At 37.2% G+C, this 15,873-nt stretch overlaps 1 protein-coding gene across 5 annotated transcripts in view; it reads left to right on the top strand.

The window, feature by feature from the left end:
• USP47 (ubiquitin specific peptidase 47) overlaps positions 1-15,873 on the top strand; it is a 105,925-nt gene that overhangs the window by 43,999 nt on the left and 46,053 nt on the right. For all 5 annotated transcript variants that reach the window (XM_072619424.1, XM_072619422.1, XM_072619423.1 and 2 more), the window contains 4 exons: positions 1,080-1,218; positions 3,453-3,549; positions 9,659-9,804; positions 10,537-10,616. In XM_072619424.1, the coding sequence (XP_072475525.1) occupies positions 1,080-1,218; positions 3,453-3,549; positions 9,659-9,804; positions 10,537-10,616 (462 nt within the window). The remainder of the gene's footprint in view (positions 1-1,079; positions 1,219-3,452; positions 3,550-9,658; positions 9,805-10,536; positions 10,617-15,873) is intronic.

The raw sequence follows: 15,873 nt of genomic DNA, 5'->3' as shown, positions 1-15,873 counted from the left end.
TCCAGCCCAGTTCCCAGAAATCCATTTAGTGATTTCTATAAATAGGTGGGTGCTTTTCTCTGTTTGATTTTGACTGGTTATAAATTGTTTGGGTAGGTTAAGGGTAGGGGTAACAATTCCTAAAAAAAAAAATCTTAGTTAGCTTTTTGTATCAGTATCTCCTCCTTTTGGCCACATTTTTGCTTTTGAAACTGCATCATAAATAGGTCTGATTATAGTTGAATAATGTTATAATTGAAAATACCTGTTCCTGACCAAATAAATTTTCCTAATAGAAGCAGCATGGCATACTGGAAAGAATGCTGAATTTGGAACCAGAGGACCTGGGATTGAATTCTGGCTCTCCCACCCTCACATCTTTGTGACCTTGGGCAAGTCACTGAGCCTGTTTCCTCATCTGTAAAATGAGAGAGTTGGATTGTGTGACCAGTACAGTGCTTAGTTCTAAGTGTTTGATCCAGGGACCCTAAAAACATTGTAGATATGACCAACAATATATAATAAAAGTATGAACTACAAACCTATAGATCTCAATATTTAAGTAATATGTAATGTTATTAGTGTTAGTATCTCTCTTGATGCAGATCAAACTCCATCTTTAACTTCATTGGTAATGTTCATCAATTGCTGTGGCCAAAATAATTTTATTTAAGATCCTACAACTAACCTGGTAATGAACCTTTCTAGACTTAACCCCGAGTCCATCACTCGATCCGTATTTGACACCATTGTGTCTTGGGAAGATCTGATAGACTGTGCTTCAGTAGCTCAGCTTTCAAGAAGCCAGGAATACTTGTGCCTGCTCTGTGGCCTCAGGGCTCCAGAGACTGTGAAATGAACATCAAAGTCTTTTTCACATTTGTTATGTACTCTGAAATATATTTAGGAAATGGAATTTAAATGCATTATAGATTTGACCTAAATCTAAATATTCAGGTAGTTATTTTACTTACCTACTTTAAAGTCCTTCAGGAGAATGCAGTAATTGACAACGTTTTATGTGCTTTTTTGGTTTTGTGTGGATTTTTAGTGGCATCACCTAAATTTGTTCATTAACTCTTTATTATGTTGACTTTTAGGAGGACACCAGTACGACAGATGACAGTGTGCAAGATAGGTTTATAGGCCCTCTGCCAAGAGAAGGTTCTGTAGGCTCCACCAGTGATTACGTCAGTCAAAGTTACTCTTATTCTTCTATCTTGAGTAAATCAGAAACAGGTAAGATTTTCATATTAATTCATTTTTATTAGAGAATGATAATTTTAGAGCTTGAAGTGACCTTAGATATTTCCTAATTTGATCTGTTCCTTTTAGAGATGAAGAGATTGAAGCCTAGAGAAGCTTTGTCTTGTCTAAGATAGTTAATGGCAAAGCTGAACATAGAACTAGAAATGTTAACTATTTCAGGGAGAAACATTTTGGGTAATAATCTTATAATAAAACTCTTCAAAATGTTATATTCCAACATATTTGCCAGAAAAAAAATTTGTATCACCTTTATGCTAAGCTAATACAATACTGCATAAAATCCAAATAACAATTTGCCTACAGAGGCCCTTGTTAAAATGTGCACATCAAGCCAGAGACTAGAGAAAAATATCCTTTGGGAATTCCTGTAGCCTTCTTTGATTATTAGAAAGAATTTTTCACATTAGCTGATTGTTACCGTGGAGTACAGGAAAAATTGATAATGCAGTTTGGGATAGGAAGGAAGTAGGATGAAGGTAAATAGAATACAAGTATCTGAGGGTGAGGGGCAGGAGTAGGGTCAGACATTGATGAATGATGGCAGCTGAGAAAAGGGAAGAAGGATGAATGGGCCACCCTCAGGAGGCACTCATTCTGTGCTCAGGGCATTTGAGAGGGCAGAAAGTCGGGACAGCAGGCTGACATGAGCCTGAAGCACAGGCTCTGTTTCCCACAGTTCGTTATTTGAGTTAGCACATAACTGGTGAAGACTCCTTTGACCAAAGCCATTCCCTTGGGCTACAACTCTTAGTCCACTGCTTTCTCTTACAATGTTCTAAGACCCCCTCTTTCTCTCTTTGTCCTGCCCTGACTCCCTACCATCTCTCCTTTAATATACCAAAAATATTGAACACTTTTTAAAAAAGAAGACATTTCTGTTGTAAATTATCTAACTTTGAATGGATTCTTAGAGGTTGGGAATGAATTCCCTTTTTTGGCTGGAGAGGAATTTCTTGGATTTCCACTCATTGGAATACATCTGGAAGCATCACCATCTCCTCTTTTTGAAGTCCTAGGACTTTTATTGGACTTAAACGCTTAGAGTTTAATCCATTCATGGTGAAGTGAATGATTTCACTTTGTAAAAATTCCTTCCTGTTTTGTATTTGACTCTTTTTCCTACGTATTTTTCAGCTTAATCTGCTTGTGTTATTTGTGCTTTTGTTCAGGAATTGAATCATTTATGAATCTAATTTTAAACAAAACAGATTTTTGTACAGACATTGCAATTTTAAGAATAATTTATAGTGACAGCTACTGTTTTGTTGTGTTATTTTATGATTTTATTTTTACTTTGATTAATAATTGAAATTGAGAAGAATTTTCTAGGCTTCTGAGTTATTTTCCCACTGACATGGTATGTGCCTATTTATCCTATTGATTCAGTTATGAAAACATTCTTAAAACCTAATGGCATTTATATCAAAAATCACTTGAAACAGAGCTATTCTTTGAAAGAACTCTTTCCTCAATAAAAATATACTACATGGTGGTCTGTCATTTGAGGCAGTGAAACAAATCAGGTTTCCTCAAAACCGGGCTAAGTTAGGATTCTTAAATATTTGATATAGGAGTCCTGTTTGAGCCAGCTGCCTTCTCTCTGATGTCTTCATTGCCTTAAGCAAGGGGCATTCCTCAGTTACCCTTTTTAAAATACTTCCTTTGACCCTTTATCTCATCCCATCCCATCTTAATATTCTGGGAGATATTTTATTAAGGTTAAAATTATCTATATGTCATTAGAAAGGATAGGGCTGTGCTTGCTAGTATACCTCTACAAATAACTTTCTTTTTTTAATCTGTATAATATTTCTGTAATCTAAATTTTAAGGGAGTTGTTTTTATATCAGTAAAACAGTTCAGATTTCATTACTATTAAAAGCTTTTTTATATCCCTTTGAGATACATAATAAATACATAATGTATTATATGCTATTATTTATAGCATGAAGCAGTCTGACGTGCCATTGGGGAGTTTATAGTCAAAAATGGAAATTTTTATAGAAACAGGGTAAAAATAGGTATCTGAATAAGATCCAGAGTAATTTATAGTTACAAGTTGTGTAATATTAGCCTCTTACTTTTAGTTTTGTTCTGAATGAATAATTATGGCCTATAAATGCTTAAATGTGTTGTCCTCTCCTTACTGATGTTCCCTTTTAAATGTGGGTTTATGTTATGTGCTTGTATTTTCTTTTTTAAAGGATATGTGGGATTAGTAAATCAAGCAATGACTTGCTATTTGAACAGCCTTTTGCAAACACTTTTCATGACTCCTGAGTTCAGAAATGCATTGTATAAGTAAGTATTTAAATTAACTTACAAGGTTATTGGCATAAAACTGTAAGGTGTTCTGACAACTAAACTCAGTTTACTTTCTTGCATTTTAAATAACTTCCACTTTTATTAAGTGTTGCTTTCTTGTGAGCGGCTCTGAAGAGTGAGTGTATGCACGTTATTGTCAGCAGTTTGTGGGTGTGCAGAGCAGGGCCTGCGCAGGGGCGGGGCGGCTGCAGTTGTGAGTGTGTCACCCAGCATGGCCTTTCGTTTATCACTCCCAAACTGGACATTTCAGATAGGCTTTCCTAGATAGATACTGTCTAAGAGACAGAGTCTCAAAGATTAGAGAGAGAAGTAATTGAATGGGGAATCTCACAAGTTAATATTCTCCATGTGGAACAAGTTTACATTTAAGCTAAAGTGTTATTTAGATCTGTGTGAACACAATGTCCGTTTTTAACTTAATTTTCATGTCACAGCTGCTTCATAAGTTAAATGTGGAAACTACATTTTGAGGGAATCTGAATATATTAAGCAATTCTCCTTTCCCTTGTCATCTGTAACAGACTTCTAATTGAACGTAGAATTTAAAAAGTTACATTTCAGTTTTAATTAACACATGGTGTCCTCTGTAGAAGTCTTACTCTGACAAAAGTTTCGTATCATACATAATGTGAAAGTAACTGAATTCTTAAAGGTGATATCAATGAAGCTCTGAGTAAGTATGTCTGAGGACCAGCCCCAAAAGCCTCATCACCAGAGAGTTGCTCAGCAGGTGATGTATGTTTTTGGCTACAACATCTGCATCTTATCCGCATCTGATCCATAATCAGTTGAGCGAGTATACTCGGGGTGAAATCTGTCTTTAAAATATGGAAGGTGTATTGAGGTATACCTTGCTTCACATAGTAGATATGTAACAGTTTTTCAGTAATAGGTCACATGAATTTAATTATATTATTAACTAGTGTTAGCTTAAATTACAAAGCAGTTAGGTGGTTCAATGCTCACTCGGCCTGGGGTCAGGAAGACCTGAGTTCAAATACAGTCTCAGACATTTACTTTGTGACCTTGGGCATGTCACTTAACCTCTCTTTACCTCCATTTCCTCAACAGTAAAATGGGGTAATAACACCATTATCTTACAGAGTTGTTGGGATAGTCAAATAAGATGTTGTCAAAGTGCTTAGCATAGTGACTGGCAAGTGGTAAGCACTGTATAAAAGTTTATTTCCCCTCTTTTCTCTTCCCTTATTTGTCTCATCCAACTAATGTGATACCAGGCGAGTTACATATTAATAGTAACAGGAGGCAGGTGGTTGGGTTCTTCTGAACTATTAGTTCCTCTGTACTAACTAATTAGGTAAAAAAATTTTTTCCTAAAAATTTCAGGTTCAGTTTTTTGATCAGTTGGGCCCTGTTTGTCTCTTAGACAACATGTTGAATACCAACACTAAGGGGACTTAATTTTTGTAGAAACCCTGCCATAACCAAATTAAAGCAAAATATTCTTTTGTAAGGTAAATCATTGTACTGTAATCTGTTTTAAGTTCATATTCTGTAATTATATTTCTTAAAGCTCGGCATATATTAATTCCATTTCTTACAAGATATATCTCTAAAAACACTATCCACAATTATTAGGAATTTTGCCAAGCTTCGCTCATCCTTCAAAATGCCTTCACTAGATTCTATCAAATTTCCTTAAACTTTCATTCTCAGTCATTCCTCCTTTTCTTAGCCAGAGTCCTAGAAGAAGCTGTCTACACCTAGTGCTTAGGTGTCACTTGTCCTGTCACTTTTCAGCCCTTGCATGCTGGCTTTCAACCTCCTTGTTTGACTGAAGCTGCTCTCTCCAGTTACCGTCCCATTGATCTCTTACTGGCCAAATCTGATGATATTTTTTTTAGACCTTATCCTTCCCAGCCCATCTGCTGCATTTGACACTTTTGAACATATTTTCTTAGGTACTGTCTCTTCTCTGGATGCTACTTTATGATGCTACTTTCTCCTAGTTTACCTTATCTGACCATTCTTTCTTAGTCTCTTGGTTCATAATCAATGTCTTACCCCTAATTGTGGGCATTCCACAAGATTCTATTCAAGGATCCCTATTCTTTCCTTTCGTTACACTTGGTGACCTAATTCACTTCCTTAACTTTAATTGTCAGTCTGTCAATAGCTTAGAAATATAAATCTAGCCCCATTCTCTTTCCTGAGCTTCAATCCTGTATCATTAACTGACTTTTGGACAGTTCATCTGCAGATAACTACCTGAATATTTAGATTTAGGTCAAATCTATGATGCACTTAAATTCCATTTCCTAAGTATATTTTAGAGTACATAACAACTGTGAAAAATACTTTGATGTCCAAAGATTGAGACTCGCTGAAGCAACAAATCCAAAACAAGAATTATCTTTCTCCCCAATACTTGTGGCTCTTCAAAATTTTCCCATTTCTATTGAAAGCACCAATATTCTTCTAGTTTCCCAGGTTCATAATCTCTACACTTTTTGTCTCCTCATTATCCTTCACCCCCATATTTCTAGTCACAAAATCTAGTCATTTTTATGTCCCTAACATCTTTCACATCTGACTCTTCTTATGTGAGCCTTTCTCTCTATTCACAAAATCACCACCTTAGTTCAACCTTTCATCTCCTCTAGCTTTTATCATTACAGTTGGTCTACTCCCCTCAAGTCTCCACTTGAATTCATCTTCTACAGATCTGTGAAAGTGATTTTTTCCTGCCTCTAGAATCAACTGCAAATTCTTTTGTTTATCTGTTAAAGCCCTTTGTAACCTTTTCCGCCTTCTCTGTTTCCACCTCATTGAACATCAGAGGCATTCCTGTACACTCTGATTCAGCTAAAGTGGCCCTCTCTCTGTTCTTCTAGACGTTTCATTTATCTCGTCTCCATGCCTTTTCCCTGGCCGTGCTCTCTTCCTGAATGCAATCCTTCCTCATCTCCACCTTATGAAATACTCCTCAAGTCTCATAGTCTGCATGAAGCCTTTTCACAAGTCCCTTACTGCTAGTCTTCCTCCCTAACTACTTTGTTAGCTATATTGTATTTATTCTCTTTACACTTATTCTTTGTATACTTGTGTGTCCTTCCTGTCTCCTCTGTTAGAATGTAAGCTCCCTGAGAGTATATACTGTATCCATCTTTGTACTTATATTCCTTGTACCCTAATACAGTGCCTGGCACATACTAGGCACTTAAAAGCTTAATTATTCATTAACAGGCATAGACTAGACCTTTAATTTCATTGGGATTAAAAACTTTCTGGTTTGATTCAGATTGGCACCTTCTCTGCAGTTTATGATCTTAGAGAACTGATTACAACAATGTAGATGAAATCATCATGGAAAGGCAAAAAACTTCGGTTAGAAACATGCTAATGCTGTAACTGTCAGAGTTAAAGACCAGCTAGTTTGGGAGAAATGTAATTCGTAAGAGAATTTGTTGGGAAGTATCTATTGTCTCAGTAAAATATACCAATTTTTAAAAAATAAAAACTGTCGAGGGATGATATCTTAAATGTAGACTATTTCTTTTTGCTAGATATTTTGCATTGACTCCACATTAAGTACATGAACATTTTTCTGGTGCCTGAGTTTTAAGTTTGAGAAAATTGGTGTCATCTTGTGACCTAGCTTCATATCTTTATTTACTGTGCATTTATTATGTACTTACTGTGCATGTGTATGCTAGAGGTTGTGGTAGAGATGAAAAAAGAATAAAGCAATGCACCTACAGTCATGTAGCTTAGTTATAATGGTAAGATGAAAGTAATAGTCCAAACTGACATGCTGGCCTTGAAAGTACATGAAATAACAACAGTGGTGATAATAGCTAGCATTTATATATCACTTGCAGGTGTGCAAAGCACTTCATAAATACTAATTATCTCATTTGATCCTCATAACAATCCTGGGAAGTGTTTGCCATTATTCCCATCGTACAGATGAGGAAACTGAGGCCAACAGAGGTTAAGTGATTTACCCAGCTAGTGAGTGTCTTCTGAAGAAAGATTTGAACTTGGGTGTTCCTGGCTCCAGGTAAAGTAAGTACTCTTTCTGTTGAAAGTGATTGGAAAACCAGGAGAGAAGGCATCCCTAACAAGGGAAATTACAAAGAAAGTTGAAGAAGCAGAAGGAGCATAATGTTTTTGAGGGGTGGGAAATGGAGTTAGGATATCACCTTGCCAAGCACACAAATGCTTATTTCCAGGAGTGGTATCAAAGCCCTGCCATTCATCGGGGTGCTGATCTTTGACTTTGCTTCTCCCTTGCCTTTCATGGCAGCTCACTTACTAGATTCTCTGCTTTTTCTGAATTCTCTCTTTGACCTTCCCTGTTCTCTGTGGTCTCACTGCTCCTACCCAAGGACAGTCCCTCATTGCCACCACTGTGTCAGTTTCATGAAGGTCTTCCTTAATTGTCTCCATTCCGTGCTGTGCTTCATACTGTTGCCTGGATAATGATCTGTTCAAGTAATTTCTTTACTCAAAAAATCTTGCTCTCTGTTACCTATTAAGTAGTTTTTACCTGTACCTGGCATTCAGGGTCCTCCATAACTTGACCCAGCCCTGTCTTTCCAAACTTATATCTCTCTGTGATCTATACACCAGCCAAACTAACAGCTCTGTCCCTTGAACACATACCAGATCTCATTTGATCCTCATGACTATGAGTGCTCAGGTTGTTGCCTAAATCAGAGACATGAGACTAAAGGAGTTGGGCAAGAAGGTTGTGGAAGGAACCTCAAATGCTTAACAAAATAAATTTTAATATAATAGAACGTAATGTTAATTTGTGTTTTCTTAGTCAATATGTGGCCCGAAGGAATTTCTTATTTGAGTTTGAAAACACCATTACCCTATTCTGACCTTCTTTGCTTTTGGTGTCTTGAATCCTTTCTAATCCCCTAAATCCAACTTCAAATGCTACCTCCTTCAGGAAGCCTTTCCCAATCTTCTTGGTCAGCTGTGACCTTCCCAGGTTTTGGGTAGCATTTTATTATGTAACTTTGTAAAGCAGTTGTCCTTTAATATTCCGTTTTATACCTATCTATGTTAGCATTTTTTCCATCTGTCATCCTGTAAACTTTCTGAGGGCAGGGCTGTCTAATCATACTTCATCTCTCTTAAGACCTATCACAGTGCTCTTAGTATTAAATATTAATTTATTTGTGTGTGGTTTTATAGATAGCATGGCAGTAGAGTGAGGGATAGCATTGAATAAAAGGCAGAATTATTTTCTTTGATGTCATAGGCAAAAGGCATCTATTTAAGATTAGTTTTTTTTCTCATGAGTACGGAAGTGACATGACAAAAACATTATTAAAGGAAAATTTTGCGTCAGTATACAGTTTTTATTTTAAGAGAAGGAGAGCATGAAAGGAGTTAGACTATTTAGGAAGCTATCATAATAATCCAGATAAGAGGCGACGAAAGCCTCCACTGAAGTGGTAGTCATGAAAACTAAGAGGAAGGAATGAGTTATTCTGAAAAAACAAACAATAGGATGTCCCAACAAACTTTAGGATCCTGTGAAAGAGAAAAGTCTTGGGTTAAGATACTAGCTTCATGGAAGGGATAATAGCCCAGATTATTTCTTTTACTCTAAAGGACCAAAGTAGATTCAAGAACCTTAAAAGAAGTATTAAAATGAGTATTTAGGGTATAAGTATTTAGAAGAGGTTCAGATGACTTCCTTTTCTCAGGGGTCAGGAGGGAGGTTCCTTTGGGGATGAACAATTAAGGAAGTGGCTGTGTAGACATGATAGGTCAGATATTGTAAAGGGTGAAAGCATGGGTAGAATAAAAGATGGTGCCAAAGTTTCTGGCCAAGAGAGCTCAAATAATAGTGGTGCCCCTTAATGAAATGGGATAGAAAAATCCATTTTGAGGCATGTTGAATCTTCACTAACATTTGAATTGCAAGTTGAGATATTTAGGTTAGGAGTTAGGGAATCTGGGACTCAAATTTTGGTGAGAAATCATAAGCATGTGAGACCATGAAGATTCTCCAAAACTATTTTTTAAGTTTTATTGATATTAGTGCCAGCATACATATTGAATAATTTTAAAATATTATTCACATGTCTCACTTTTACAGGTGGGAATTTGAGGAATCTGAAGAAGATCCCGTGACAAGCATTCCATACCAGCTGCAGAGACTCTTTGTTTTGTTACAAACTAGCAAAAAGAGAGCAATTGAAACAACTGATGTTACAAGGAGCTTTGGATGGGATAGTAGTGAGGGTAAATTAGCTCTCTCATAAATTGCACTTAATTGTTGAAAATTACGGTCAGTGTTGTAGGAAAAGATAATAATTACTTGGCTTAGTAATAGCACTTGGAAATGTACAGTGCTTTATATTAAAATTTGGGTTAATTATATTCCTTTTATATCTTAGTCTTTCACTTGAGTCTTTCTCTAGTGTTTCACTAAAATATGGTGGTGACCCTGGGCTCTTCAAGAATATTTTGGCAGATCCTGGTAAATCCTGCTAAGCTAGAAAGGCTTTAAGAGTGATCCTGACAGTGAACTGTGTGTCTGTAGTCTGAGAACCAGTCTGGGGAGGTCTGGAGAAGCACCTCACCAGAAGGTTGGCCACCACATGATCTGGGAGGGAGTGGGCAAGGAAGACAGTAACTTAGAGGGATGGTCTTGACTTTGGCGGTGGAGAGGGAGAAGGTGGGGAGGGAATGAAGAGAGAGAGTGGGATACAGTGATCTGCATGAGTGAGGGAGTACTCACATAAAGGAAATCACAAATCCCCTTGAAATATATTTTAGTATTTTGTACTCTTTGTCAGTTCAGCAAACTTATTTAAAAATGTAAAGTACCAAAAAGAAAATATTTTCATCAACCTGAGAATTTTTACACTTGTTTGGTCATATCTTCTATTTGTAAAATGTATTAACTTATATGTAAAATATATGTAAATTGATATTGCCTTTTTAATAAAGTTAAGTTTCTTTTTGTGACAGCTTGGCAACAACATGATGTACAAGAACTTTGTAGAGTTATGTTTGATGCATTGGAACAGAAGTGGAAGCAAACAGAACAGGTAACTTATACTTTAAAACTTGGTAGTGCTAGAGATTCTTTTGGGGTCAAATATTACCTAGAAAGTGATTTTTGTCTTATTGTTGTTATATAAAATCATCAGTAGGGGTTTTCATTTACTAATTGAATGAATAAGTTTGTCCTTCATTTTGAATATTATTATATTTTATAGTACTTAGCTAATTTCTTATCCTGTAATCTAATATTCAGAATATACTTATCAATCAGTAAGCATTTATTAAGTGCCTACTATATGCCAGGCACTGTGCTGGGGATGCAAGTACAAGGAGTAGAACATGCCTTCTACTCAAGGAGCTGACATTGTAACGGGGGAGACAGCAAGCATGTACTGCATAAATATAAAATAAGTTAATCGGACTAGATACAAAGTACAAGGTCATTAGGCAGGGAGTGCATTAGTGGTTGGTGGAATTCTGCTTTCGCTTTCCCAGTTCCCTAATGCTAAGGCCTTCTCCCTCTAGTGATTTTCTCCTGTTTAGCCTTTTTGTCCCCTCTATTTGACTGTGAGCAAGGACCATCTTTTACCTTTCTTTCTGTCCCCAGTGCTTAGCACAATAGCTGGCACATAGGTACTTAATGCGTATTTATTAAGGAACTGACTGACAGAAAGAAGAAGGTACTTGGGTTGTATTTCAAAGAAAAGGAGGGACTCTGCGAGGTAGAGGAAAGGAGGGAGTGCATGCCAGGCATGGAAGACAAATAGAATTACAAATCTAGAACTTTAGAGCTGGGAGAGAATCTTAGTTGTCATGTAATCCAAACCCCTTTGTTCTACTGCCTGTAGAAAGGGGAAGAAGTGGAGTGTATTTTGCATATTTTGGGGGAGGCAGCATGTTTTAGTGGAAAGAGCACTGGACCTGGGTTTGAGTATCAGCTTTATAGCACTTAACTGTGTGATTCAGAGCAAGTCATGTAATCTCTAAGCCTCCAATTTTTTTATCTGTAAAATGGGGATAATAATATTTTACTTCCGGTCTCATAAGATTGTGAGGAAAACACTTTCTGAAGCTTAAAACATCATAGAAATTTGAGATGTGATTGATCTCATGTCTCGCACACAGCCTTGCACATAAGAAAAAGAGCTTCCTGATCAAAGTAGCAAAAAAAACAATTACTACTATGCCTAGCACTTAACAAGGATACCAAAAACAAAACAAAACAAAAACCTCTATTACCTTATAGGAGTTTAAGGTAGATATGATGTATACATTCATATATTCTCACACACACACACATACACATACACATATTTACTTTAATAATGAAAGACAGTGTACAATTAAGTGCCAAGTACATTTAGCAAAGTAATTGTTGTAAGTTTCAGAGAAGAGGAGGAATATCAGTCAGTGTTCAGAGAAGGCCTCATGTAAGAGGTAGACACCAAGTTTGATCTTAATTTAATGAGAAGAGGGGAAAAGGCACAGCAGTCTTGGAGCACAGGCTGGGGCAGAACTAAGTCACAGGGAATTATGGGGAATGAGATAGCAGAAACAGAGCTTTCAATTCAGGACTTGAGCTAGTATTCTTAAGGGGCAGGAGGTAGACAGTGGACTTGGCTGAAATAGAGAATCTCATCAAGTCTCAGAGTTGTCAGGGAGTTTAAGACATAGTCTAATCCAACAAACCAAACAGGCTTTTTCTCTGTGACAGCCCTGACAAGTGGTCATCCAGCCTTTCCTTGTAGACCTCCAGTTTGACATTCCTCTTGCTTCCCAAGAAGGAAACCCACCTGTTCCCTAAGCGGTCCATTCTCCTTTTTGAAAATTGTAATTATTTAGGAGGTTGTGCCCAACATTGAGCCAAGATCTGCCTGCCTCCCCAAAGCTTTTCCTCCCTGGGCCTAGCTTCGCCCTCTACAAGAGCATAGAGCAAATTTCATCCCAATTGTTGTAAGTAAAACCAGTAAGCAGAGCAAAGCCCAATTATAGTGGGTCTCAGGTGTCAGCAAAAGCAAATTTTGATATGATGCTTTTAGATTCAGAGAGACTTTTCCTCCCATCAGTCTCATGAGGTAGACATTTTATAGCTACAGAAACTGAATTTCAGAGAGGCTGAGTGATTTCTCTATTTGGTCACATAGCTTGTGTGTCTCAGATCAAGGAATTAATAGCAGGACCTAATAGAAAGGCCATTGCTCCTTCTTCTAGGCAGATATAATACCTGCTGTACCAGTGTGCTAGTACACAGAGACAGTAGGTATTCAGTAAGTATTTATTGCCTACTCAACCATTTCAATGGTCAGTCACCATAGTAGAGTGATTTAACTTGGTTCCTGGTGGAGTGGGGGTGGGGGTAGATAGCATAAATTCTAGGAATATTTATGTGGAAGAGGACATTGACAATATTGATGCTTGTTTTTTCTCAGCCAGTGATAGGACCCTTTACATATTTACCGTGATGAAGGTGAGAGTCTATATTATTTTTGATCTGTGATCTTACATTTTCCCAGAATAAGTACAGACAAAAGAATAAAAGTTGCAAAATGCTTTAACATTGTCATTTTATCCTCACAAAAGTCATGTGAAACTGTGACTTACAGGTATTATCCTCATTTCACAGAGAGATTAAATGACTTGGTTGTGGTCACACAGTTAGTGTCAGCTTGAAATCAATTCTAGATTTCTTTTAATTCAAAAGCTGCAGAACTCTTCAGTGTGCCATGCTGACTCTCAAAATAGGCATTTGGCAATTTAGCTTTGTAAAATAATTGTGATTCCACTGAAGTCCTACTCTTCATGGTGTGCGGTTGCCCTAGTTTTTAAAGGCTTCAGCATACTGACCAAACTTACTAAGCTGGAAAGCCTTTCAATATAGACTTGAGGATGAACTGTATGTATGTCTGTTGTCTGAGTGCCACTCTACCTAAATTCATAGGGTCACAGCTCTTGAGTTGGTCAGAGCTGGTAATGAATTTTTCATCTATTGCACTTTCTCTATTTCACTTTTCATCTATTGCACCTACAGAATTATCAAAGGGTTGCCATCTTTGTTAGTGGAAGGAATAGTGAAGGAATAGTAAGAACTGGAAAGTAAGGCCTGGCTTATTTCTGTCAGAGTGCATAATACCTTCTTTCTCCAACACTGTGCTAGATGCTGTGGAGGCCATCAAATAATCCAGGTTGTATGTATCATTCAAGGCCTAACCTCAGGTCCTAACTCCTGTGTTAAGCCAGTGTTAAGCCACCCCAGTCTTCCATCTCCTTCAAAGCTTCCTTCCCATAGTCCTACCCCTATTCAGAATCTATCATCATTATGACCATCATCAGTAAAAACCAACATAGACTGAGCTCATATATGCAGAACACCATGCTAGATTAGGGCCACGGAGGGCTCAGGGACTTGGACAATGTAGGTCAGGAGACAGAACCTATCCTAAAAATGATATAACATTTATTCATCTCCAGCAGCAGGACAGACTGCCAGGCACTGGTGATATAAAGGCGAAAACGCTACTGTCTCTGCACTCAGGGAAGACATCATATTGGAGGAAACAACATAAATGCATATAAATGGATACAAAGCTAAACAAAACAAATGTATAGACAAAGTAAATACACGAGGAAATTGAGTGTTAGCTCTTGAAAGAGTAGGATAAGGAGAAATAGGAAGGGTTTTGTGAGGGATGTGGTTCATGAATGGACCTTTGAATGAGTGAAAGGAAGCAGTACATAATAAATCTGGACCGCATATTGGGAAAGCATTTAAATGTCAAGAAGGGGGTTGTATTTTATCCTAGAGGCCATAGGAAACCAATGGACCTTTTGGAGAAGGGGAAGTATAAATGGTCAGATCTGTGCCTTAAGGATATCACTTTGCCATCTCTATGGAGGATGCATTTGAGGCAGAGGAGTAATCAGGAGGCTACAATAGTAGTCTAGCAGAGAGGTGCTGAAAACCTAGACTAGGCTTAGGAGAGTGACAAGAAGGTGATGGGTGTAAAACACATTGTGGTGATAAAAATGATAAGATTTGGCAACGGCTTGGATATGTGGGATTGAGGGAGAGTGAGGAGTCAAGAATACCTCTTGAGTTTGCAGATCTTTGTGACTGTACCCTTGCGAATGGCTTTGTGAATACCCTCAAAAGAAATAGGGAAGTTTGTAGTCTTGTTCATCCACATCTCTTCCACTAATTATGGATGTACCTCAAGACTCTGTCCCAGGCCCCTCCTTTCACTCTCTACTATCTCAGTGACATCGTTTGTTCCCATGGATTTATTATCGTCTCTGTGAAGCAAATGTATAGATCTAGCTATAGTCTCTCTTGAGATATCACGACCTGCCTGTTGGGCATTTCAAGATGTAGGTCCATAATGCTAACCGAATATATTCCTATAGGATAGGGTCAGAGTCAAGAGGACCAGGAGACTAGACACCCATTTGGTTGGGCACTTGGGAGGGCATTTACCATCCCTAGCAAAGTATTTAATCTACTGAGAGCACTTGGACATATCTGTGCCTTTCACTTAAGGTAAATGAGTTAATAACTCACAGTTACAAAGGACGTTAAAGCTGGAAAACTGCTTTTCTTACAAATACCCAAATAAAATGCAACAAGCTTAGTTCAGGTACTGTATGATACATGGATACATGAAACCTTTTCTTGGTCTCCTCGTTGTTGGTTCTCTTTCACTCCTTGAATTGCCTGCTATTTACTTATCAGTATACGTGCTCTAGAAATTAAGGGAAAAATTAATTAGATCTAAAATTTCCTTCTCACTTCCTTTCCTAGTGCCATCTTTTCAATTAAGAACAACAGGGTACTCTTATTAGAAGTGAGGGTCAGGAAACAAGACATGGGAACTAGAAAGGGCTTCCACAAACGATTCTTCAAATCCTTTCCCCAAAGGGTTATTCTGAAATTCAGTGTGGAGTGCTCAAAAGGCACAAAGCTAACCTGTGGACAAATCATATTTGGAGAAAATTAATTTCTTTTGAATGAGGATATTTTAAAGAAACTTTTATAGAGTATTTTAACAGCTTTTTAACTATTTAGAAAATTATATAATGATGTTCTTCATAATTGCCTTACATGTATATTATGTTTATTATGGAATGTTTTAATCATTGCTTGAACCCTGTAATAAGTGATTTTATTTTTATTAAAATAAGTATGGAGGGGGAGAGAAGGATGGTATTGAGTAATTTAAAATGAAAAGAATATTTCATTTTTTTAAATGTATAATTATGACTGATTTCCATTGGCATAATCAAGGCATGCCTTTTAGTTGTGATGTA

Source organism: Notamacropus eugenii, chromosome 6 (genome assembly GCF_028372415.1).
Source record: "Notamacropus eugenii isolate mMacEug1 chromosome 6, mMacEug1.pri_v2, whole genome shotgun sequence".
Taxonomy (NCBI): Eukaryota; Metazoa; Chordata; class Mammalia; order Diprotodontia; family Macropodidae; genus Notamacropus; species Notamacropus eugenii.
This window is presented reverse-complemented; position numbering and strand designations above follow the sequence as displayed.